At 37.3% G+C, this 27,748-nt stretch overlaps 1 protein-coding gene across 1 annotated transcript; it reads right to left on the reverse strand.

Moving 5' to 3' along the window:
• Positions 1 to 19,296: 19,296 nt before the first annotated feature.
• LOC145011893 (chaperone protein dnaJ 16-like) lies at positions 19,297 to 24,063 on the reverse strand. Its single transcript, XM_078970643.1, has 10 exons — positions 23,679 to 24,063; positions 23,308 to 23,431; positions 23,150 to 23,232; positions 22,943 to 23,054; positions 22,687 to 22,791; positions 22,551 to 22,601; positions 22,360 to 22,449; positions 22,178 to 22,283; positions 21,876 to 22,078; positions 19,297 to 19,791 (listed from the first exon to the last, which is right to left on the reverse strand). Exons 1-10 carry the CDS (start codon positions 23,813 to 23,815, stop codon positions 19,600 to 19,602), a joined length of 1,203 nt encoding a protein of 400 aa, XP_078826769.1. The 5' UTR covers positions 23,816 to 24,063; the 3' UTR covers positions 19,297 to 19,599.
• Between the last annotated feature and the right edge of the window lie 3,685 nt (positions 24,064 to 27,748).

A 27,748-nucleotide genomic window follows, 5' to 3' on the forward strand; every position in this document is an offset into this window, starting at 1 on the left:
AAGAGAAATGTGCGTTTTGAGATCGCCAAAACTGCTTTCGCTCTGAGAGATTCTTTTTGTATCTCAGATTCCTTTGTTGCTTTTGATCCTTCACTTGTCTCAGCTGTTTGTGGATGTTAGCCTTTTGCTTTTGCTTCTTGTCAGCCGGTTCACTTTTCACAGATGATGTTTCGCTTGTGGAAGTGAGTTCTTCTACAGGTACGTCTTTTGTTCCACTTGTGCTTGGCACGTCAAAGTTGTCAGGCTTATTCAGCGGCTCTGGTATATATCTTCCTTTAGTTTTCCAGGATGTTCTTTCTGACAAACCAACCGTTTCATCTGCATTGTCTATAGGAGCATATCAGAAAAACTCATCATAGCCATTTGCGTTATCTTCGTTCACTATGGAAGTGAGTTCGGCTGTTTGATGCTCGGTTACTCCTGTGACCTTATACACTTGATTTGGTGTTGTTCTCACCTTTTGGTACACAACATCCTTTTCTTCAAGAATTGGGGACTTATTTTGGGACAAACAAGCAAACTCCACAGAATTTTCAGAAATAAGATTTTTGTGGTTTTCGGGTTCGCTTTTAACAAACTCAGAATAGTCGACTTCATCCTCTACAGAAATTTCACTCATATCATCGTCCTCATTAAGTTCAGATGCGTTTTCAACATCAATTTTATTTTCAGAACTTAAATTGGCATTCAATGAGTCAAATTTTTGTATGGTCTCGGTCCTTAGTTTCAGCTTATCGTTTTCATCCAAAAGGTTTTTCAGCATGTCCTTATGGTCTTTAGACTTTATAAAAGATTCGATTTTGTCCAGACCATACATGTAAGTGGGATTCACATCATCAGACGAAACAACACTTTCGTAGTTATATGCTTCAGCATCGATTTCATCCTCCTTAAACTCAAGGAAGGGAAAAATCATGCGATGAATTTTCTGCCCTATTTCACAATTTAGATGCAGTTGAGTGATGTTAGCATAAAGACGTTTAGCAATGAAACAAAAAAACATTCCGTTGTTTTAAAAGTTTTAAATTGTCTCTTTGTAAATAAATGTTTTCATCCTTCGACTTAATCAGCTTCGACTCTTTTTTCTCTATCCACATCCTTCGCTCCTCACTTTTGGATGACACCCTGCTTATTTGGTCAGTTAGGTTAGAATTGGTGACCCGTGTTTGAGTTAAACAACTATCCAAATTTGAGATTCTTGAATTTAAGCTATTTAATTCTTTTTCATAAGATTTCTGTGGGACTTTGAATGAAATAAAAAGAGATTGTACCTTCCTGATCAATTCATCGAGCTCATTGATCTGCACACTAAGAGGTTTTGCTGTGAAGCATAATTCCTCTCGCTCCTTGGTGTCCTCCTTTCCACCATCAGTATTGTATCCCCTCATGTGAGATACATCGGTCACCATCAAACACTTCCCACTACTTTCTTCACCTCTTGCAACATATGCCTTTCCATGTGAAGGTTTTCTCACCTTATCATCCTCCGAGTCAGTGGACCACACTTCCACGCCACCGAACTCGTCATCTGCTGCGGAAACCTGTACAATAAGAGCATTCATAGAAGGGTTAGAAGCAGCTTTCTTTCTCTTGATCTCTTCAAGATTTTTCATCAAGACAGCCTCTTCATCTTTTTCTTCATCTTTCTCTGCCATCTTCTTCAGAACACAATCCTTAGCATAATGGTTCTTTCCTCCACAGTAATAGCAGCTAACACCTAAATCTCCTTTAACTTTCGCATCTTTCTTTAGTTCCTCTGTCTTCGGCTCCTCCCTAACCTTTTCAGAACTATAGCTTCCCTGTCAATTTCGGTTCTTATTGTTAGGGAACCTTTTCTTAATGAACCTCTTGGGATTAGACACCATCATTCCATAATCCTTTAAAGTAAGATTATAGTCTTCCAGGTTTAGATCTTCATCTTCCACTGCATTCTTTCCCTTTGATAGGAGGGCCAAGGAACCCAAACTTGAGACCGCATTCTTTTCTTGCATGACAATCTTTTCTTGGGATTTCAGAATTCCCACCAGCTTTGCTAATGAATAAGACTTGAACTGCTCATGAGCTTTAACTGTAGACACGACAGCTCTCCATTCAGATCTTAGGCCATTCAAAAAGGTGACCTATTTTTCAATCAACTTTCTTTCTATATCATGTTTGATCATCTTGCTAAGAAGATGATTGAAGCGATCAAACATCTGAGTGACAGTTTCATCAGAATTCTGCTTAAATTCACCAAACTCAGACAAAAGCAAGGTCTGAATAGAATGCTCCAAATCTTCATCTGTGGAATATAACTCTCGCAACCTGTCCCAGATTTCTTTGGCGGTACTACGGGAACTCACCAACCTAAACGTGTCATATTGAAGAGAAAATCGGATTAGTCTCAATGCTTTGATGTTGCACTGAAACTTCTCCTTTTCGTCTGAGCAACGTCTTTCATATCTTTTAACAGATCGTTATACTCTTTCTGAGTTTTAATGATCTTAGATGTCCTTGAGTGAGCAAATGGTCCAGACACAATAGCTTCCCATATAAGATACCCATTATCTTCAGATCCGATAACATAGTCTTCAAAGTGATGCGCCCAAATTTCGTAATCTTTGGCGTAAAGAATAGGAATCTTTGTTGTTGATCCAATCTTCTTTGAGATGTTGATAGGATTAATTTGAGAATCGTCCATGCTTGATCATTTAACCTGTTTGAAAGATCAGACTTGTAATATATAATATTAGGGCAAAACGAATAAATAATGAGATACATCAATTATGGAGTGACGGCTCAATAAATATCAGTTAATGCGGAATAAACCCTAATCACTTCTTTCACAGAAGAGATGTGTATGAATTACACAGCCTCCTGCTCTGATACCAATTGATGAGTTTATATAACTCTTTGATCGATTAGATCTTCTAACAGGTAAATAAAGAATGTGAAAAACAGTAAGATAAAGCATGAGAATCAATCTGATTATGTCGAATGATTCAATTACTTCAATCCTCAGCAGAGCTTGATTAAGAACTTCCGCTGTAGAGGATACTAGGGTTACTAAATCAGAATGATAAACACGCTTGAAAATACTTATCTAATCGTTACGTTCAAAGATGCATGCAAGCAGCTATATATAATAAACCCTAAACAAAACTCACGGATGGACAGGCCCATACCGGAGACAAAACTTGGACTAACTAATGAGCCCAAAAAACGCAACACAAAACTAGTCCTAGCATATTCCTATCTAGCATACATGGGGAACAACTTTTAACTTGAATGAAAGATAGAATAACATACCTTGTTGTTGCTTATGATCCTTGAAACCTTGTGCGCCTAGCACCCCAAGTGTGATGCCTCAAATGCTTCACACAATACCAAATGCTTTTGGAATGACTTTAGTGAGAATACACACTTCTAAAATCAGCCTAGCCCTCTTGTTTCTTATGTGTAGCCGATTTTGGTCGAGAATGTGTTCTTTATATAGTGTTGACACTTCTAAGGTTACACCATGTAAACCCTAATGTGTCATGGCTCTTCATTTCCATGACCCATGGGTTTGTAACTCCTATGGAGCATCCATGGAGCATCCTATGGGTGGAACCCAACTTGTTAATCCATGGAGCCTCTTAGCCCACTATACAAGTTATGGATGATTTACATAATCAACCCATATATTTAATTAGTTATGATTTGATCACTTAATTAATTATAAATTAATTCTTGATCAAACTATTAAATAATAATATTAATATATTAGAACTTATAATATATTAATAAACCAAAAATGTTATTTCTCTCATTTAGTCTATCCAATTGCATGGTGCCATCAACCCAAATGGACCATGTCGTGTCGGGTCAAGTACATACCAGAAATAGTTATGGACTTAGACACCTTATCCAACAGCTACTCCTGAAGAGTTGGCCGCCTTTGAGGCCCACGAGCCTGATGCTACGAAAGTTCATTGCATCATGCTGGCCACCATGAACCTCGAACTCCAAAAGACCAATGAGGACATGTATCCGTATGAAATGCATCAGGATTTGCTGGACAGGTACCACCAAAGCACGAGGCAAGAGCGCTATGAGATCATTACTAACATGATCACCGCCAAGATAGGGAGTGGAGAATCCCTAACCTCTCATTTGCAGCATAAGCAAAGGTATGTTGATCGTCTTCTCAAACTTAATGTTAAGTTTGATGAGGATTTGGCTATCGACATAATCCTCCACTCCTTTCCTTCATGCTACAACCAGTTCAGAATGAACTACCACATGAATAAGAAAGAGGTCTCCTTGAGCAACCTCCAAGGATTGTTGAGGACTGCTGAGAGCAACCTCAAAGACAAATCTTTTGCACCATCCCCTACTGTGGCTGCTCCCGTGTTGGCAATTGGTCAAGGAAAGGGAAAGAAGAGGAAGGCTCCATGTAAGGGCCACGATAAGGGTAAGACCCAAGATGGTTCCTCTTCTAGTGGAACCAAAGCTGGTCTGGTCAAACCCTCTTCCGACCCCAAAAAAGCAGAGTGCTATTACTGCCACCAGAAGGGCCACTGGAAACGAAGTTGCCCTAAATATCTGCAATACATAAAGGATGGGAAGATTAAGCCAACCTCGTAGGTATGTATTCTATTAGATCTAATAACTCATCATTTTCTACTTCATGGGTTCTTGATACAGGGTGTGGTTACTACATTTTTTCTGATCTGCAGGGCCTAAGAAGAATTAGGGAGATGGAACATGGGAAGATAAACTTGATTATGGGAAACAGAAGATCGTCACCTGTGACCAGAGTCGGAGTTTATTCTTTAGTGCTGAGTAATGGGTTAGGGTTAGATTTAGAAAATTGTTGTTATTCGCCAGATATGGCAAGAAACACTAATTCATTTCATGGATTGTTTAGACAAGGTTTTAGATATTCTTTTGATAATAGTAATGGTTCTATTAATGTTTATTTGAATGGTGTCTTTTATTTCAATGCATTGCCTTGTAATGGGATTTATGAATCTGTGATAGTTGTTGATAATTTAGAAAATGATGTATTGAAAATTGATTCGTCTACTAGCCTAGACAAATCATGCTTGTGGCATTGTCGCTTTGGCCATGTCAACAAGAAACACATAGCCCAACTCCAAAAGGATATAGTGTTGGAGTCATTCGACCTTAGGGACGATGACACATGTGAATCTTGTTTACTTGGGAAGATGACCAAGTCACCCTTTACTGTAACTTGTGAAAGGGGTGAGGTTCCATTGGATCTCATACACACCGATGTGTGTGGGCCCTTTAGATCCACCACAAGGGATGTTTGTCGCTTCTACGTGACTTTTACGGATGATTATAGCAGATATGGATATATCTACTTAATCAAGCAAAATTCAGAAACATTTGAAAAGTTCAAAGAGTTTAAGAATGAAGTGGAGAATCAGTTGGGCAGGAAAATCAAGATGCTTCGGTCAGACCAAGGAGGAGAGTACCTAAGTCTTGAGTTTCACGACTATCTAAAAGAATGCGGAATTATTTCGCAATTAACGCCTCCGAGAATGCCACAATTGAATGGTGTGGATGAGAGACATAATTGGACCTTCGTTCTATGATGAGTTAGACTTCATTACCAATAGCTTTCTGGGGGTATGGCTTAGAGACTGCCACCCATATCCTCAACTTAGTTCCCACCAAGAAGGTTACCAAGACTCCTCACGAGATGTGGATAGGGAAAGCTCCCTCGTTGTCACATATTAAGGTTTGGGATTGTGAGGTTTTCATAAGACGAGAGACTCACGACAAGCTCGAACCTCATAGTGAGAAGTGTTATTTCATCGGCTACCCACATAAATCTTTTGACTATCTTTTCTATAGACCGAGTGACAATGTTGTCTTCGTTGCTAGAAGATGAGTTTTCTGAGAAAGGGAATTGATAAGCCAAGAGGACAGTGGGAGGCAAATTGATCTTGAAGAGATTCAAGAGCAAAGAGATGAAGGAACCTCTAACACTGGCACTCAACCTGAGGAGGAAACTCCTATTGAGCCTATTGACTAGTCCTTACCTCTCAGATGTTCTAGTAGGGTTAGTGTTCAACCCCAGTTTTATGGTTTTCATATTACTACTGAAGAGGATACGTTTATTAGTGATGAAACACTAATGAATTTGGACAAACCTAGCAGCTACAAAGAAGCCATGGCAGGCCCGGAGTCTGCTAAATGGAAAGAGGCGATGGAGCGCGAGATTCATTCCATGTACGACAACAAAGTTTGGAATTTGGTTGATAATGTACCGGGTCGTAAGACAGTCGGGTGCAAGTAGATCTTTAAGAAGAAGACAGACATAGATGGGAATGTGCACACTTATAAAGCGCCATTGGTTGCGAAGGGCTTTACTCAAACTCCTGGAGTTGACTATGATGAGACCTTCTCACCAGTTGCGTAGATAAAATCTATTAGGGTAATGCTTGCAATAGCTGCGTTTCATGATTATGAAATCTGGTAGATGGACGTGAAAACCTCTTTCCTTATTGGGAAGTTGGCTGAGGATGTGTACATGAATCATCCAGAGGGTTTTGTCAATGCGAAGCATCCAAATAGAGTGTGTAAGCTTGAGAAATCCTTTTATGGATTGAAAAAAGCGTCTCGCAGATGGAATATTTGTTTTGATGAGAAAGTCAAAGAGTTTGGGTTTCTGCGAAGCGCAGATGAATTTTGTGTATATGTCAAAGCCAGTGGGATTATAGTGAGCTTCCTCGTATTGTGTGTTGATGACATACTACTCATAGGAAATGATGTCCCAACCTTGCAGGAGGTCAAGTCCTAGCTTGGGAAATGTTTCGATGTGAAGGACCTCGGAGAGACTGCTTATATTCTGGGAATAAGGATAGTAAGAAACAGAGAAGGAGAATGATAGGACTCATTCAGGATACATACTTTGATAACATACTAAAGCGTTTTAGTATGGAAAATTCCAAGAAAGGGGAGTTGCCAATCCAAAGCAATACCAAGATAAGTAAGACTCAAAGCCCAAGTACAGAGGCAGAGATAGTTGATATGAGTCAAGTACCTTACGCTTCCGCAGTAGGCTCTATCATGTACGCTATGACTTGTACTCGCCCTGATGTGGCCTTCTCTTTAAGCATGGTCAGCAGATATCAAGGGAACCCTAGTAGAGCTCATTGGATTGCAGTTAACAATATTCTTAAGTACCTACGAAGGACCAAGTAATGGTTCCTAGTCCTTGGTGCGAGTGATGACTTAAGGATACGAGGGTATAGTGACGCTAGTTTTCAGACAGATCGGGATAGTTAACGATCGCAGTCGGGCTGGGTCTTTACCCTAAATGGAGGAGCAGTGACTTGGAAAAGTTCCAAGCAGGAGACCGTAGCTGATTCAACGTGTGAATCGGAGTACATTGCAGCAAGTGAAGTGTCAAAGGAGGCTATATGGTTGAAGAACTTCATTGGAGACCTTGGAGTTATGCCATCCGTAAAGGATCCGATGGAAATTTTCTGTGATAATGAAGGAGCGGTTGCCTTAACCAAGGAACCAAGAGATCATGGTAGATCTCGACATATCGACAGAAAATACAATTTTATCAGACATCGAGTAGAAGAGGGACTCCGTGTTGTGAAGAGGGTATCGTCAGAAGAAAACCCAGCAGATCTAGGGTCAAACATTTGCAGCACGCTAGAAGCATTGGGCTGAAGGATGATATAAGTTTGGATTAGATAGATAAGAAACGTGTAATAGATATTTTGTACTTGAAATTTTGATGAATAAATAAAGTTGTGTTATTTATGAGTAAAGCTACTATCTTGTGTTGGTTATTTATCTATTGTTTCTATTTTGCATGTTTTGACTTCCTGAATAATAAAACTATTCGAACAATCCACAGTCATTCATATTTTGGAAGTAGGTGTGAATGAAGATTGTCATGAATTGTTTTTAGATTGTATATAAGTTTTTATGCATAGCAAAGGTTTGTTGCAAAGTTCATTGGTGCTTATGAATTGGATTTGAGCATTGGGATAAACCCGCGTTTGCTAGTATCACTTCGTGGTGCTTTACCTAAAGTGATTGCAAAGCGATAATATCATATAGTCTTAAAAACTTAGAGATATGGTTGTTGTTTGTTGGTTGCTTATGCATTGATGATGTGTAAACGCATCAGTAACTTGATGTTATAAAACGCTTTGTTTTGCATGATTCAATTAGTAAATAATATATGCATATGAGTCAAAGTTAATCTATTCTTTTCATTCTATGAGAATAAAGGTGATATCTTGGCCACTTGATGATTTGGTTTGACTTATGTTCCTGACTCGGTCAGAATGAAGTTTATGTGTTCAACTAAATTCTATGTCGAACAAATCGGAGATCGAGAAACGAGTGTTAGGCAATAAGTATTGTCATCATTATATCTAGAATAGACGATTATACGATCCCTTATCTGAAGGATGAGTTACTGATTAGAGTTGACAGCGACGTGTAAGAGCTACGATTGCAAAGCGGATCGTGAACTCATATGTGAGATATAGTTACTAGACTTACCTAAGTGGGAGACTATTGGATTAGTGTCTAAGCCCGTAACTATATTTGGTATGTACTTGACCCGGTTGTGCATGGTCCTTTTGGGTTGCCTTCACCAAAGCAACTTGACAAGCTAATTTAAGGAGAGAGAGAGAGAGAGAGAGAGAGAGAGAGAGAGAATATTATGGTTTATTAATATATTATAAGAATAATATATTAAAGGAGAAATCATATATATTTAATTAGTATTGGTCATAAATTAATTGTGAATTAATTTGGTGACTAAAAGAGATTAATTAAATAAAGGGGCATAAACTGTCAAATGTATGATAGTTAAGTTTTGGGCTAAATAAACCTAATGGATTAAATGGGGAACGAAATTATGATGGTGATCCATCATGTTTTCATATAAGGCCTTATTCCAGAAGGCTCCTTGGGCTGCTTGGTGGCTAAGTTGTCCATTAAGGTTTAGACAGAAACCCTAGCAGCTTACAGTATAAATATGACCCCTAGGCTATGAAAATCGGCTACACTTGATTCCAATAGAACCCTAGGGCCGATTTTAGCATCTCTCACCCTCTCTCATATTTCCTTCTTTCTTGTGGGGTTTCTGAACCATTAAAGGAGTTACAATTGTGACTCTAAGCTGAAGATCAAGAAGACTACAAGCATTTCAAGCTATTTGAAAGAGGTAAACACTTAGATCTATTCTTATGATGTTGATTTCGAATTTTATATGATAGATCTAGTGTTGCAAGTCTTGGATTCAACGCATGTACAATAGAGAAACCTAGATCCAAGCATTAGGGTTTGTATGAGCACATAGGATTGTTCTTAGGCATAAAACCCATCATCCTTCGCCGCCAAGCGAAGCTGGTTCAAAGTGAACTGAACCCTCAGATGCTCCAGATAAGAATAGGTGTAGAAGCATCCCTTAATGTCTGAGATCCACCTCATCGTGGCTATCGAATCTTGAGCTCCATCAAACTCTGGTGGCTTCGTGTTGCTGAACTCTCGGTAAAGCAACGAGTTACCCCCTTGTGGCCTCGTGACAGCAATAGCTGATGTGGCTGTAGTAGCAGCTGCCTCGGTAATAGAAAGGTACCTCTCATCAAACATGTCAATCAGCATGGTCTTGATAGACCCAAACATCTCCGGAATGGCCTCCTGGATTATCGCGGCCACCTCGTCATGAATCATTCGACGAATCTCATCGTCGCAAACATCGTTGCCCCCTGGTGTGTGGCGTGTCCCAACCATGATGTCTCTAAAACACAACACAAAAGATATCAGAGACTTGCTCGAGTATACTCACACTCGATACTCAACCCTACTTGTTCCTTGGTACCCTAAGGCATTGCTGTAACGACGTAATTTTTCAAAACAATTTTTTTCATTTCCAAACATAATTTATATCTCATAAAACATTCACAAACTCAAATGTTAACTCAGTAAAACACATCCCAGAATCTCAATACATAAAACTCCACCAGTGTGTACAGATCATGTCGGCACCTTCCCATAATCATCGCTAGTACCTGAAACACATAACACATAACACGGTAAGCATGAATGCTTAGTGAGTTCCCTAAAATACCACATACAGCACATAACCACTTGAGGCTATAACTCAGTATGACCCTTCGGTCAATGTGTCTCAACGGGACCCTCCAATCTCGTAGCTCATTGGACCCTCCGATCCGGTCTAGCTCGTTGGATCCTCCGGTTCGGTCGAAATCGTTGGACCCTCCGGTCCAGTCTTATCGAGGACCTTTTGGCCTCATGAGTCGTTGGACTCTCTAGTCCGGTCTATATAACACATAGCATACATCTAATATATTGCACATAATCACAAACATACACATACACTTAAGACCCTCCAGTCTGCACATAGATACCACTCTAGATAATGTATACTGAGAAGACTCACCTTGTAAGATGTCTAGAAACTCTCGTGCTCGAATCCCCGATCTAGACCCTATCTATCAAATGTTAACATCTCAAATCAATACTCTCTTTCTGTTCTCATCTCTAAAGCATGGATAGAAGATCATTCTACCCCTCCATGGCCTCTCTTGAATCAGTTGACCAAAACGCTAAGGTCCACGGAAGTTAACTCCAGTCAACTGTCCTTAGTTGACCAGACTCACCGAGTGTATTCGAGTGACTTGGCGAGTCCAGACGAGTTCTCAGAATTCTCCTAAGGCCTCACTCAACTCATCGAGTTAACCTCTCAACTCACCGAGTTACCACTGGTCATGAATCGCAAGGCTACCCGACTCGACTCGGCGAGTGTCCTCCATGGCAACACTCATTTGACCTCCTAAGGTCAGATCTTTTTCTCTAGCTTATAGATCTGGCCTTCTAACACCCAAAAGTCACGTAAAGGTCCAATCTTTTTGCTCGTGCAACACTTATATGGCTCCATTTGATGATTTGGCTCTTAATATGACAACCAAGATCCAAAACCCCAAAGGGGCTGCATAAAGCTTGATGATTGGGACTATGTGGACCTCCCAAGATCCAGATCTAAGGTCTATTCCACATTGGTACTTTTCATGCTTCTTATTCCCACTTAAGAAAGGGTAAAGAAACCCTTGATTAAACAAGCCTACACAATAAAGAAGAAAAAGGTGAATTGCTACCTCAAAGTGGAGTCTCCTTGCTTGAAAGTCACAGAACAACAACCTCATGTGGTCCTTCTTGCTGGATCACTTCTCCTCCTTAGCAAAATCACAACAAATAGCTCAAGATGACTCTTTCTCTCACTTCACACGCTCAATATGCTAGGGTTCTTTTCTCTGGGAAGGGTGGCTGCAAAAGAAGGCCATAAGGATCCTTAAATAGGGCACATGCCTAAGGATTTAGGGTTTCTTCCAACAGCACAGACTCGTCAAGTCCATCCGCCGACTTGTCGAGTCCACTCATTAATTTGAATCGTCATTCGCGGTCCTACTCGATGAGTTAGGGCATCAACTCGTCGAGTCACACCTCATAACTCAAAATAAATAATTATATGGTCATACCTAGGAATCCGGATGTTACATTTGTGGCTATAGACTCGTTCCTACTGGAAGGAAACTTACCTCGTAAGGCTAACTGCATAAATGTTGATCGGGAACTGTCTGTCTGCTGCTCCGGTAATTCCCCAGCTACAATTCCCACAAAGACACTTAATCAAACACTAATAAAAAATCCTAGGGTAAATTGACTATTTTACCCCTGGTCCACTTGTCCCAACTCGCCGAGTCCTTATCCTTTCTTCTGCCCCTTACCCGGTTCTACTCGTCGAGCTTAACAAAGTCCCAACGATTTCTCCTTCCATAATTCCTCGATTCAATTTTCATCTAACTCGTTGTTTTGTATGAACAACTCGGTGAGTTCATCTTCATCATATGAACATATCCAGACTATGACTCGCCGAGTTGTATGAATAACTCATCGAGTCTGTTCTTGTGGGTAAGGAGATTGCCTTGGACTCGTCGAGTGTGTTCTACCACTCATCGAGTCCCATGATTTCTAGATTGAGGCTATATCTCAATATGTCGAATCACTCCTATGGACTCGTCTAAATGCTTTCTATCACTCAGTTGGGTCCCTTTGAACCACAACAGATTGGGGACTGAAGCCTTGGACTCGCCAAGTTACAAGAACGACTCATCGAGTCGCCTATTCTCCAAGTCTATAATCTTGATTTCTGGTGAACAACTCTCATCCAAAAGGTAGATCTGGGCTTCTAAGATCGATCTAGCATGTAAATTTATGAACTTTACGTGTATGGATGGAAGTATAAGCTTTAAGGACCCAAAATGAGGTCTAAAGGGGTTCATGGGCTAATATGGCCATAAAGCTTGCATCTTTATGCCATGAACTCGGTTCTAGAGTCTAGATCTAAAGGTGAATCGAATTGGGACGTCCAAGTCTTAAGGATCAAGCTTAGTGACCCCAAAACTCCATAAAGGGGCAAAGGAGAAAATCTATAAAACCACAAGTCAAGTTTTGAGCTTGATTACCTGAAAGTGAAGAGAAACTAATGTTGCTACTAGATATAGTCCTTCTCCCTTGATCCTTCTTCCTTCCAACTCTTCTACTATATACACAATGCACCAAAAACCCTCCAAGTCACTAAGAAAGCTCAAGCTTGCCAAAAGGAAATTAGGGTTTCGAAGGAAATGCTTTAGAGGTGATGGAGGCTGGACTTGAAGCTCATAATGTTGTTTAAATATGGTGCAAACCCTTTAATTAGGGTTTCATCCAGACCAGCCTACTCGTAGAGTCCAAGCACGGACTCAGCGAGTAGATTACTTAAACACGCGTCCCAACCTCGCATCTACTCGACGAGTTAGGTCTGCCACTCGTCGAGTCACTAATATGAATGATATAAAAGTAGATCAATTACGTATCAAAAATGGGGCGTTACATTTTGGAGTAACAATTGTTTCAATTATGAAAGTTTGGGCCTTTCATCTCCCAATCTATGGCATTGGCTACCTGCAAAGTTAGGGATTTGACTTGGCTATTCCACCAAGTCAGTGCTCTATCGGTGAAGGTGCAGGTGACAATGACACCTCCATTGCTGTCAAAGGATTTGGGTTTTGCATTCATAAACTCTTTGTAGGAACACTCCTTCTGGTGTCCCTGACCACCATAGAGATTAAGGGTATGGGTACCACTTCCCGATCCACTAGATTCGCCATTATTAATTTGTGACATCGCGGGAGCCACAGCAGCTATAACTAATGCTTGGAACATCATCGGATCGAACTGAGGAGGTGGCGGTGTTGGATCTGTCGGGGGATTGTTGTTATTTCTATTGGGTCTCTTCCTCGGAGGCATCTTATTCTAAAAGAATCAAGAAGAAGAGGATGGCGAGTCCCCAAGAATCAAGTGATATGAAACAAGACATATCTCATCCTGATAGAAAAAGTGCTCTACTAAGAGATATACAAAGAAAGGTTACTAATACAAATGAACTATCGCTAGGAAAGAAATAAGTAGAAACACTTGGAACGGATCTCTACACTGAGTTCATTTCTAGCAAAAATACTCCTATAGTATTTTAAAGTTGCATGTTTTGTTCTATCAATCACTTGTTGTATATAGCTTGGTAAGTTTTAGGCCTGTTGCAACACCACAGTCACTCCCAAACACATGTTGGTTGTGTCTTAAATAAATATAGTTGATCAGGCTATATTGATTCCAGACATGACTACATAACTATCCAGGTTTAACTACAGTGTCCAACATCCAAATACTTTTGGTTTTGTTCTACTTGCGATACTATTTTTGGTATATATGTATACTTGTATACTTCATATAAGATACTTATATTTTAAAAAGTATACATTTAGTTCAGAGAACTTCGGCCGCTTAGTTTTTATTGTTGTATACCATGTAAGGTTCTGTATACTTAGTTCACAATAAACAATAACTCTGATACAAATTTGTCACACCCCCAAACCGAAACGGCGGAAATGTTCGGGGATGGAGGACGTCATGTACAGTATCACAACAATTGCATCATAGTAATCAAAGTAAACACAACCATTACATTGAAAATATAGGTATTTACATCTTTTTGATACATAGTTTGTATATATCAGAAGTATAACAAAATATAAAAGACGTGACTCTATACGCTCTATCTTCTCAAAAGCCTGCTGGAGTACCTGTCTACTGATTTCCTGAGAATATAAGCGATTTTTGAAAGAGTATCAGCATTAAGTTGGTGAGTTCATAAGAATGTTTTTGTAATGGAAACCAATCATTGAATCTGTAAAAATGTTTGTATGCTTCCCAAGAAAATCCAATATTTTCTAACAAATGTGTTTGTTACTATGTTTTATAGTAGTGTATAATGTACTAGTTCGTACGCTTGGTTACCACCAGTTGTATTGTATATCGTTCTTTTGAATGAAAACCCTTTGTATGAGAAAACCCTGGCTATCACCAATAATGTATAGAATGTTCTGTTTGAAAACCCTGATTACCCCCAATATGTATGGAATGCTCTATTTGGAAACCCTGGTTACTACCAGTATGTATGGAATGTTCTATTTGAAAACCTTGGTTACCACCAGTATGTATAGTAGTTTTATTACTTAAAATAAAACAATGTATTGTATCCCTAGAATCCTCCAGTGTAGTGTATAGTAGTTTTATTAATTAAAACAAAACTAATGAAGAATGAAATCCCGAAAAAAATGTTAGTTTTTACTATTGTGAGTCGTATAACCATGCTTGATATGACTGATGACCTCTACGACGTACTTCAGGCATCGGACGGTATGATATTTGTCACCCCAGGCATGCCTGCCTAACTGTAGCTAGTAGTTTAGGTGTGGGATTGTCTGTCCCGAATAGATCTATTCACAAATCTCACGATCTCCCTCGAGGATACTCTGTTTACACTAAAGGATAGGATTTAGCCTGTACCTCGAAGGGTACAAATGAAGTGATGTCTCACAATCCTGTATTAACTAGTTTACGTGTGGTTTTGTATCTTTCTCTTGTACTTGAAATGGTATGTACACTTCACAGAGCAATAATAATTATACTTAAATAATTATTTAGTATGGTACTCTTGTATTCAAAATATGGTAATGTATACCGTAAACTATAAATTTCATAGCTTATACGATAGTTAATGTAAAATCCGAAAATGGTAACATTGTGTAATGAATTCCCAAACTATATCTATTATAGTTTCCATGTATGTTATGTGCTTGGTTCGTGTATTGTTGTAAAAACTATGGAATTATGGTTGCGACTTGAAAACTTCCCTTATGCTCAGCATATACCAAAAGGGATAAGATACCTAAACATTTTATAAAATGTGGTGATCTTTTGGTTATATCAATTGTATAGGTTTTAATCGTATAGAAGTTATGTGTATAAAGTTCATAAAAACTATTTGTATTTGGCTTGTACCCCCCCCCCCCTATGAACGTTAAAATGATAAAAGCGTAGGGGTATGAACTCACCAATGATTGCATGAATGTGTTGGACAACGAGACTAGAATTGAGGACCCTCGAGTTGTACACGAAGTTAACGAAATCCTAACAATAATTAAACACATATTTGTATCTAAAATTAGCGATTTCATTAGATAAAGTGTTAGAAAACACTTACTTTTGGTTAAGGAATGTTACCGAGACTCAATCGAAGTGGAAAAGTGGGTTTGCAGCCAAGATTCACAGTGTAGAGTTGATTACGGTCGTGAAGGGATTATGGCCATGAACTATGAAGACTTGAAGGGTTCATGGTCGTGAACTCAAGAACAACAATGTTTGAATCGACGAAAAAGCTGGTGTTTGATGCTCCAAAACATGTTTTAAGGTGGATAAAGTGATAGATGAAGAGAAAACCTGAGATATCTTGGGTTTTCGGTTTAGGGTTTTTAGAGAGAGAAAGTGTGTTTGCTGCTAGAAAAGTATGAATGAGGGTAGGAACCACATATTTATAGGCTAGGAGTATGGTCGGTGGTGGGGTCCAGCCGTGAATGGTTTACGGCCGTGATCGGGTTCACAGTCGTGAACACCACTTGGACCGGAAACAGCTAATTTTCGAAGAAAACTCGGGTTTTTCGCATAAATTTGGTTCAAACTCTTATATAAAATTCAAAATTTATTTAAAACGGAATCGGCTAATGTTAACGGAAAAAGGCTCAGGTTGTCATAGATATTTCTAAGGAGAGTTATTTTTCTTAGATGAGGTAGCAACAACAGTTTTCACACACGTTTTGACTGATTTGTCATAAGCATCCGAGCTTACAAGAACATATGGTCTCTTAAGAATCCTAACAAATATGAAAGTATTGAGATTCCTAGTAGTTGGACTAACTGTTTGAGATACTTTCTTCTCGGATTTCTCAAGGAATCTAGAATATTGTCTTGACCTAGTTTCTTTTTCTAATGCTTTCCTGGCTTTGGTCTTTGGATGAACAATGTCCTTGTTCAGCCAAGGTTTCTTCCGAGATTCATATGTTGACTTGGAAGATTGTCCAATAGACGGATTGTCGAAACGAGGCTTAATAGGAACTAAGGTCGCCTTAGAAACAACTTTGGAGTTAGAAACACGGGATTTTGACAAAATGTTGTCATCAGACTTAAATGCTTCATCTACATCACTATCAAGAGACGCCCAAAATGAATTTGTGGTATCATTAAGTTTATCCGAGTCATGTCCGTTTTTCTCAGGAACAATTTTCTCAATGACACAATTATTTCAAGGACTAGAGTTCAGAATATAAACTCCAGTGCCTCCCGTGACATGTTGAATTTCTAAATATTGATTTAGGTCCAGGGATATGAGAGGCAGAAGTTGCATGGAATCAGGACATGTAATAATGATTGGTTTGAATTTAGGAATCAAAGATTGGTATATTTTCGAGGTCTCGTGAAAGGAAAACAATGGTGAGATAGGGGTATCTGAATCAGTATGGTTCGGAATGTCTCCCACAAATGTTAAATTTTAAAGTTCCTTTAAGGGATGAGCAATAGGTTTTGGAAACTCGCTTCTGTGACCAGGTGCTTTAGACTATGGATGATGAAAATTGCGAGTTATTTTTCATTAGCTTCAAGAACATCAATCGAATTATGCATGTACAATAGGTGGAACATGTACAATAGGTGGAATGGGTGCAGTAGGTTGAACAGGTAGAAAAGCTCCAAAACAGTCTAAGATAATTGGGTTCGGAAGCAATGGATTAACTGAACTGAAGAGAGCGAGAGGGCCTGCAGAGAGTTCTCTCAACATTTGATTCATGTCCTTGCAGTTCGTCAAACAACTGGTGAAGCTTCAGTTTCTTTAGAGATCCATTACTCTGATGATAAGACTTAACATTTCCCTATCCTTTTTTGAGACTGTTGACGAACTTGAGGTTGTAGTCGAGAGGAGTTCGAACTACACCATATGTTGTCATGTTTTTCACCACGATCTTATACCGATTTGATTTAGGGGCAATAGTTCACCAGGTGTTGTAGTGAAAGTATCGAAGCTGTTTACCATAGATGTCAAACGCTTATCATTCATATTCTCTGAACCCTCAAACAAATCTTGTAGTGTAGCTTAAATCTCTTTTTTAGCACATTTGCACAACTAAATGTGCTTAAAGAGAGGTGGTGGAACACCAAATACCATTCCAGAGAAGGCGATTTCATATGCATGGAGCTTTTCGACGTCATTAGCAGTTAGTGGTGCTTGATGAGTCTCATCTTGACCCATGAGAGTGGTAACAACATCTTTAACCACTTGTCTTACAGGAACATGAGTACCTTCTTTCACTGACCTTCATATTTTTTCACCTTTTTCTTTACCAAGCAAAAATCTCTCGATTCTAAAACTTTCCAATGATAACCACTTAAAGCTGAAGTACCTTTGAAGTTAAGATATTAGAGTTGAAGTATTATATAGAAGAACTTTTATCCTGAACAGAGAAATGACTGAGATACCAAGGTAATCTTCAACCAACTATAATATATTCTTATGGATTCAAATGATAACCACTTAGGCTCTGATACCAATTTTGAATGCATGGATTTGTTTACACAAGGTTTGAAAACTCAAACTGTGAATTAACTTACGATCAATGATTGCTTGTAATATGGTTCCAGTCAAGTCTGGTAAACCAATCTTGCCTTGAAAATGATTAACTCAACAAAATGCTCAATATAAAATAATATTAGATATGAACAATGTAAAGCAAATACGAACAATAAGAATGTAAGAAATAATGATTGAGTGAATGATTTTTTGACTTGATGGAAGTGAAAAATGTGCACACTTAAAGAACCACCGTTTAATACAAAAGATTTCAACTTCTTATATAGCCAAGGAGTCACAAAAAGACAAATATAAAGTAAGAGCGCATAAACTGTAAGAGACTTGCCGTTGAAATTGATCTTTTCTCATGTACTATACTTAAAGACATTTAGAACAATACAAAATAGTACTTGGCACATTTAATGCATTACTGACTCAAAACACTTTTAAAGAAAGATGAATCTCGGACTGAGTCTTCACTTCGGAACCTCTTTACCTCGGACAGATTCTCCATTTCGGATAAGTTGTATCTCAGATTGCACAAGGATCATTTTTTTCATATTCTAACAAGAACTAATAAATTATTATGGTTGTGGCACCGGACTTGCCCTCCAACGAATTCTCATTAAAGGAGTTAGGTTACTCATTCCAATTACAAGACTCATTGGTCCCAATGATGTTATTCATTGTCACAACTCCTTATGTTAGGATTACAGATAATTTGCGTGTATGCTTTCTTCCTTAAATGTGGTGGTTGTTTCTCCCTCCCCCTCTTCAGATTCGGACCTAATTCTTTATCACGCTGTCAAATTTTAATTTCAATCGAGTTTTCAAATCAAACTTGTTTATAATGAATATTTTTAATGTTTCCAAGTAATCAAATCTAACTAAAAATCTTGGTATCTACCTAGTTTGTTATTATTGTCCATAAAATTCTTGTCATTTTCAACACAAGGGAATGAATTTGTAGATATTTTATTTTGTGTACTATAGACCCACAAGTCTCCGCTAAAAACGCCATTCACATGGATAATTATAGGCATGGTGGTAGGGATCTCCTATCATCATCATCAATCTACCCATCCCTAATAATTCAAACCAACACATCACACATACATTCTATATTTTATTCGAATCCTATAGCATTCTTACAAAAAGACAAGAACCATCGTCCAAAAAGAGTAAAAACTAAATTCCCTTACAACTAGAAATACCTAAAAATGTCGATACTATTCTCTGAGGAAAAAGACACCAACAAACGTGTTTAACTTGAATTACTTTGTTCAATATACAGTTACATGCTATTTCGAAATACCAAAAAGAAGAAGAAAACAAGAAATACAACAAGATTTTATACAGATTTGGCAGCTCTACACCCTACCCCACCCCACCCCACCATCAAAAACACGTCAGTTTTGTGCATTAAGCACTTGTACATTACGTATCCCTAGTAGTGAAACACGTGTCGTAGCCATGCTTCAGTCTTTTCATGCTTTCTTTCTTAGTACTACTTTCCAACAAGACGAAATCACTTTACAAGATTGATGACGTCAGCCGGGTTTTCTCTTGTCGAGCTTTACTTGAATATTGTACCATTTCTTCTTTGATCCATCTTTTATAGACGCTTTTTTATCATCTTTTAAAACAACTTTTTTCTTACTTCTACTACTACTAATCTTTGTTTGTGAGGTAACTGTGTATGATGCGTGTATTTCGTTTCTTTGTTTAAGAAGCTCATCGATCTACAAAAATCATATATAAAAACGATAAATATTTTTAGTTTTTTTTTTTTTTTTGGCGAAAAAAGATCGGGCGTGATGAGAAAACCCGACATGAACTGACTGTAGCTTCTAAAAAGACTAAAGAAAATTAAAGAGTAAAAAAGATAAAGAAACTGTTTTTTTTTTTTTTGGAAAAAGGAAATGTTCAATAATTATAAATCTTTTGTGGAATGGATCGAAAGTTCCATAAAGAGAAATTTGTCAATTTGACTTAAAAAGAGACAAGAATTTAGGTAGTGTTTGGTAGGATGGAATCAAGGAAGGAATGGAATAGCTCATTCCATTTGAATTTGTGTAATGGAATGGAATTGAACTACTGATTACTTCAATGTTTCTAATTTTTATTCCTTAGAAAGGAGCGCTATGTTTTTTTCATCCCATCTAGAGGATGAAATGAATATTTGTATAATAACACATTCTTATGTATAAAATTCTAAAGCCACACATCTTTTGTAACAATTTCATATTTTATTTAAATTATAGTCTTATTTTCTAGAGTTAACTAGAAAACATTTTTTTATTTGAATCTTAATTGGGTTTTTGTGGTGTGCCTTTACTATGATTAATTCTAGAGTAAATTACACAAATGGTCCCTATGGTTTAGGGTAATTTGCGTATTTAATCCTTAATTTATTTTTTTAACTTGGAAGATCCTTATTGTTTGTTTTTGTTATGCGTTTTGTCCCTATCTTACCTAAAAACACCATTCTGCCTTGATTTTTTATTTTATTTAAATAAACACCCCCCCCCCCCTCTCACCTTACCTTACCTTACATACCCTATCATTTTTTCCTATTTAAATAATAATCTTTTTAGGTAAGATAAGGACCAAGCGTGTAAGAAAAAACAAACAGTAGGAACCTTCCAAGTTAAAAAAATAAGTTAGAGATAAAACATGCAAATTACACCAAACTATAAGGACCATTCGTGTAATTCACTCTTAATTCTATTTAATAAAATAGTGTTGAAAAAGTATACTTTTAAGGAAATCTCCAAAAAAAGTCTTAATATCTTATCCTAATTTACGAAAATATCCCAAACTAAAATTTGTTTACGAAAAAGCATGAATTACCAATAAAAAAAAAATGATGATTTGACCCATTTTTCTAGTTTTATTACTTACTCAATTCCATTAAACTTCTATATTTTATCATAATTTACAAATAAGTCTCAAACTAATATTAAATGATGATGGACACTTTTATTGTTGAACTAAAGCATTAAATGAGTTAATGAGATCGATATGTTATGTTATATAACTCTATGTTACTATAAAACTTGATATCCAATGCATTGTATATTTTTTGGAATATCAAATGCATTCAACGAAAGCTGCAATAATTACATAAACTAGCAACCACTTGGTCATTTTTTAAGTTTATAAAAATTTTAATTGTCTATCTAATCCTATGTAACTTACTATGTCCATCCTATCAGCTTATTTCCCACCCTTTTTCCCGAAAACACATATTTTACCGGTTTCATTGCTGACCTGGATACATAATCATAAATGAGCTGATGAAATGGATATCAAATTTTACAGTAAACATAGCATCATATAAGCTATCGTATCCATCTTATCTCATTTAATGACCAGACATCTAGGTCAGCAATGAAACTGATAAAATGTATGTTATATGGAGAAAATGATCAAATCATCACTTAACTTTAGTTTGAAACATATTCGTAAATTATCGTAAAATAATGAAACTTTAATGGAACCAGGTAAATAAAGAAACCAGGAAAAAATGGTCAAATCGTCATTTTTACTGGTAGTTCATGCTTTTTCGTAAACAAATTTTAGTTTGGGACTTTTTCGTAAATTAGAGTAAAATATTAAAACTATTCTAGAGATTTCCCTACCTTTTACTTACATCTAATAAAAAAAATCCTACCAAAATCCATTCCATTCCTGTAAGCCAAGCAAACATAATCATGGGAATGTAATGACTCATTCCATTCCATTCCATCCATCCAAACACATGAAAACTAATTGTATTTGCTAATTCACATAAACAAAACAAGAAATTGATTATTAAACTCACCGTTTGCATTTCTTCTGCATATTTGTTTGTCATCTCTGTAAATTGTGCAATAACCTGTTTATATTCACTTTCAAATTTAGAAATTTCTATCCTTTTTGAAGAAATCTGAGCTTCAACAACACGAAGATTCTCCTTTTCTTCAACAAAAGAACCCGCACAAAGCACTTCAATTGTGTAGTTAGCACTTTTAAAGAAATTGTCACCTAACCCAAATCATAAATAATAATAATAATAAGAATCATGTATAAAATAAAACCAACATAATAATCTCAAATGGGTAATTCATATTTCATAAATCTAACCATAAACAGCAAATGTATGAACTCCAGGTTTTAATTCGCTAATTTCACATGGCTGAAATCCTTCGAGCTTTTTGAAGAAAGCAGCATCTGGGTCTCTTTTAACCATCTGGATCCGATAGATAACGAAATGAAATACAATTAAAATATTAAAGTTTGGGGGTATTTTCGTCTTTTAAACTCACATTGTTAGATGGTTGATCCAATTTATAGACTGGGAAACCGAGGAAATACATCCCAGCAGATGTCAGCTTTCCTTTTTTTGCACTATCTTCCTGAAACATTAAAAGAAAAGACACCTTTTAGTTTTTTACTAATTGCGTTTTCCAAAACTACCCCTAATAACAAAAAATACAGAAAGTACAATGGTGTATACCTGCAAAGCGAGATACAATCCACCATTTTCGTCTTGATCAAAATACAAAAGCTGCGAAAAAAATCAAAACCCTATTTACGAGTTTTCACGCTTAATAAGAGTTTTCTAAAAGGACAAAACAGTAAATTCGCAAAACCTTGAACTTGCTCTTGTCTGCTGATTGCACTCGACAAACTATTCCAGCCTGTGATTCCTTCTCTGTTATCCTAATAGAATAGAAATGCGCACATTGCTTTTCAACCTGTTCAAAAAAATGCAAGATTTTATACGAACAAACAATCACAGTTTTTTATAAAATTAAATTGGGTTTAGGTTTAATCTTCAAATCCACCATCCAACTATTCACTGTGTCCACATTTGGTCCCTAAACTTTTCAAGTATTCAGAATCTACCTTTCTAGAAACAGGTTTCCCCAAAGTTAATGGAAGTGTAGGAACTGAACCATTTATTGCCTCCTCCAACACAGTAGCTGATACAATAGTTTTTATTGGAACTCCAAGTTTACTGTAACAATATATAATATATAAAAATCTCAAACTATTTATAAAAATGATACAAAATCAAGAAAAGGGTAGGAATCAAGAATGTAAAAAAAAGACCTAAAAATTGCAGCAAACATGGTGTTCATAGCTCCCAAACTTGAAAGATCGAGCTCCAAATCTTGATTTTCAGCTTCAACAGCCTGAATGATTATTATAGTGTCGGAATGAAATAAAAGCTTATAAATTTTATTAAAATTCAATGATGAAATGGTCACCTCAAAACCAGCACTATCATACTGTTGTCGTTTGTCTGGATCGGATAATATGTTATAGGAATAAGTGATCTCGTTAAACATATCAGCTGATTTAGGGTCATTTGCATTTTTGTCTGGATGATACCTAGGATAAAGATAAATAGATACATCTGTAATTAATATGTATCATGGATAACAATAAAATTGAAGTTTTTGAGTCTCAAAAGTGAAATTTGTTAGCTTTGTAACGTATTTAATAATTACTATCCCTGAATTTACAGAAAACAAACATACCGATATTGAATATACGTGAATCTTATAATATGGTATACATAGATCAATTGGATAAAAAGGGGGGAAAAGAGAACAATCGATAAAGTAAGAAAACATACTTCAAAGCTAATTTACGGTAAGCGGTTTTGATTTCTTGATCTGTGGAGCTACGAGAAACGCCAAGAACATCATAAGGGTCTCTCCTTAATTGAATTTCTTCCTCTTTCTTCTCCGATTTTGATCTGTGAGCTGGCATTTTCAAGCAATTTTGAAAATCAACCTAAAAACCCTAAAATGTGTTCAAGAAAAGAGAAATCTTTCTCTACAAAAACTTCCTTGTGATCATGAAGAAGAAGAAGAAGAAGCATAAAACATGATCATTCGGAGAAGCCCTGGAAACAGATCGCAGCTCCTTTGATTTGTTGGCAGGGCTTCCTCGTTGGAGGAGAAGATGTAGAATTCTTTTTGGGAAAACGAAGTTAGAAATCGAAGAAATGGAGGGGAAATTAGTTGGAACTCTTTTCCATGTGATCTCTCTCATTCTTTATATTTTACACTTCATAGCCTTGAGCTTTACATTATTAAAAATTTAGTCCCTCTATTTTTCTAGATAATCATTTTAAAGACATTACAATAAGTTTCTATTTTTACAAAGTTTAAATATGGATATAATTTCCTCAATGTTTGTTCAAATAAGTTGGTTTAATTCTTTGTGTCCTCCACCCATTCAAAGGGTTTTGTTAGATGATGTCCTTTATTTCATGAAGCTCTTATATAGATATATATTTTCAATCAAGCTACCTCAAATAGTTACGAGAGAATTTTCATGGTTAACTATGTACTTTTTTATAACTCTTTCTAACACACACTTACCCGATATTTAATCTTTAGATCTAATAAGCCTATTCGATATGTTTAAAGGTAATGGCTCTTCTTTTCAAGAAAACCTTACATGTTTCAATTAATGTTGTTCGCTGCTTCATTGCTAGAAGATATTTTGTTATAACAAATTATCAATATTTGAGGAGTTATAATTAAGTTACATTGCCCCCATATCGAATCAGTTTGGAGTACTTACGTTGGCATTTGTGCAAGGTACTTTATTATTATTATTATTATTATTATTATTATTATTATTATTATTATATATATACATATATAGAGAGAGAGAGAGTCAGGTTTATACGTGGATCCACATCTATTGTGTAGATGTAGAGAGAGAGAGAGAGAGAGAGAGAAAGAAAGAAAGAGAAAGAGAGAGTTAGGTTAGGGATGTCAAAAACCCCCGTGGAACCCTGCTCCCGTGGGATCCCGATCCCGTATGGGACTAAATTTTTAAAAAAACCGGGAGCGGGAGCGGGAGCGGGAGCGGGAGCGGGGGCAAAATTAAACCCCGCTTATTTTCAGGACTGGGAGCGGGAGTTGGTATTCCCATCCCGTACTCCTGTGGGGCCCCGATTGTACATTTATGTAAAAAATATATATTTAATATAAAATACATATACAAAATAGATTTTCTAATTTTAAGTGTAGGTTAGGTTTCACTTTCCCGTTTTCAATTAATAGATATTGAAGAGGTAGTGAATTAATCATATATTTTTGGATATGTAAGTATTTTATATTTGTAATATTGGATTTGTCATATTTTATATTTTTAAGATTGATGGAATTGTCGTTTTGTAATATTGAATTCGTAATGTTGAATTTTTAATTGTTTAGTTTCTAAAAGATTATGTTTTAAACTTTTAAAGTTATTAAAAACAAGCTTTTTAGCCTAACACAAAGTAGTCGTTTAGCAAAAAAAAAACGAATTTTAAGTGGGGGAACCGGGGGAATGGGGGCGGGACCGGGGGTGATGGAGGTAACCGGGAGCGGGACCGGGAGCTATGTAAACGGGGGTGCCGGGGGCGGGACCGGGAGCGGGGGCAACAATTGATTTCGGGGGCGGGAGCGGGGGCAGCTATTCCCGCTCCCGTTTGGTCCCGTTGACATCCCTAAGTTAGGTTCATACGTAGATCTACATCTATTAGAATATTTAACTGAATCAGTTAGAAAAAACATCATTCTGTTAACATATACATCATTCTGGTATAATATACAACCATTCATTTTATTAGAATCTTGTAGCAATACAATGTGGTTTACAATCTATTTTAGAAGACTGTGTTATATTTTGTGAATTTGGTTTTAATTTGTGAATTCCGTTTTAAGGATTGTCATAATGTAACGCCCGCAGATCCGGGCTAGTCAATTTAGAGGCAATAGGGGTCGAAAATGACTTTTCGACAAAAGATTATTTAGAATAAATAATCTTAACCAAGTTGTAGAATATGTCACAAGGTTTCCGTACATATAAAGAACGCCGAAATCCGAGTTATAACGAAGAAGTTATGGCCCGTCGAAGTTTTACGGCAAAACCGGCACGGCACCGGGAAGCGTAAATAGTGAATTTACGATGGAGGAATTTTTAGCCTTAGTGATCTAAATGAAATTCGTAGAATATCTTAAACTAAGAGCGTCGATAAAAAGAACGCCCAAATCTGACTTCGTATGAGGAAGTTATGATTTTTCTAAGATTCGGCTTAGCTGTGTACAGCCCGAAACTCGAATTTTAGTTCGAGCGGTTTTTGGCTTACACGACCTAAATGAGAGTTGAATATCTCATTAATAGGAACTCAACGGTAAAAAGACAGACGAAAACGGAGTCCGTATGAAGGAGTTATGAATTCTTCGCGATCATTTAACAGTCTAAACGCCTCCTACTGTTAAATTTGAGATCGGTCGAGAATTAGCCAATGGAGTCTAAACGAAAGTTGTATATCTTGATTTTACCTACGCATGGATATAAATAACATCGAAAACGGAGCTCGTATGCGAAAGTTATGATTTTTCTAAGTTTGAAGGCTGATACGCGATAGGGGGTGACGTGGCACCACCAGAATTGGACACGTGGCACCACCAGAAGGGTGCCACATGCACCAACTCGGCGAGTAATGACTCAGACTCGGCGAGTCCATCAGGTTTTTGCTCTATAAGTAGAGGTGTCGGGTCTAGCCTTCTCTTCACACCTCCCAAACCTTCTTTCTCTCTCTAAACTCTCTCTCTCTACGCCTCCCTAACCCCTTAAAGCCTAGGGTAACTCCCTAGCACGAGGCGGAAGCCCCGGAGCACCCGACGGCTCCGAGAAAAGAGCCTTTCGGCTCGGGAAACGCTGCTCCAGCGAAGCTCGGTTTTGCGAAAAACCCACTGTAAGTGAGCTACGCCTATGCTAGTTTTAATATAGCTTCTAATTAATTATAGTAACATTATTAGGACCTTAAAATAATTGTTTGGGCTATTATTATGAGTTATATTGAGTGTTATTTAACGCTTATATAATAATAATAATAATAATAGCTATACTATTAATTAGTCGCGGTTATCGTTAGACAAAACCCTAGTGGTGTTGATACTAGGTTTTATCGAAGGAAATTGTGTTGAGAGTATCGAAGCGCTGTCCGAGTGTTGAGTCACCACCTATCAGGTGAGTGCATAGTTCCCTTTCATCTTACACATAGATATGAAGTATTTTATTATAAATTATGTGTTATTTGTGCATATTGTCTGAATACTTGTTATCTATGCTGATGAAAGATTTTATAAATGTTTTAAATGATTTAAAGTGTATATGTATTTTATATCTACGATAATGTTTGGGTAAAACATGGGTAGATATAATAGATGAAATATGAGTTGGATGATGAGTTGAGAGGTGTTATAGACCACGAGGTGAGGGTGAGAGGTGAATAATGTGAGAAGCCTTTTTCCCAAATGATGGCCCCGTCATTCAGCAGAGTATGGATGACAACCACAGACTATTCTAGACAATCAGTGGAACACTAGCAGGCTCGCAACCTGTAGGTGTTGTGAACGATGTGTTCACCCGGTGTACTCTAAACCTTGGTGATCATGCAGACTTGATACCTAGACCCTGGCGATCATGCAGACTTGGTGCCAAGAACCATGGCGACTATGCAGACTTAGTGCCTATTGTATAAATTCTGGCGACTATGCAGACTTAGTGCCTAAACCCCGGTGACGATGGACTTCATGCCGATTCCTTAGGATGATCCTTAGGAATGTATGAACGGGGAATAGTTGATTCTTAGGGTAGATCCTTAAGAATAAAACAGATAATGGGGATGGGTAA

Source organism: Lactuca saligna, chromosome 8 (genome assembly GCF_052625555.1).
Source record: "Lactuca saligna cultivar CGN05327 chromosome 8, ASM5262555v1, whole genome shotgun sequence".
In the NCBI taxonomy this organism is placed as follows: Eukaryota; Viridiplantae; Streptophyta; class Magnoliopsida; order Asterales; family Asteraceae; genus Lactuca; species Lactuca saligna.

What these genes read in the sequence shown, in the direction of transcription:
- LOC145011893 (XM_078970643.1), bottom strand. Translation starts at nt 23,815, where the DNA reads ATGCCAGCTCACAGATCAAAATCGGAGAAGAAAGAGGAAGAAATTCAA. An exon ending in TACCGTAAATTAGCTTTGAA is followed by an intron (nt 23,432 to 23,678) that starts GTATGTTTTCTT and finishes TCTTTATCCTAG; the next exon opens with GTATCATCCAGACAAAAATG. An exon ending in ATGCAGAAGAAATGCAAACG is followed by an intron (nt 19,792 to 21,875) that starts GTGAGTTTAATA and finishes TGATTTTTGTAG; the next exon opens with ATCGATGAGCTTCTTAAACA.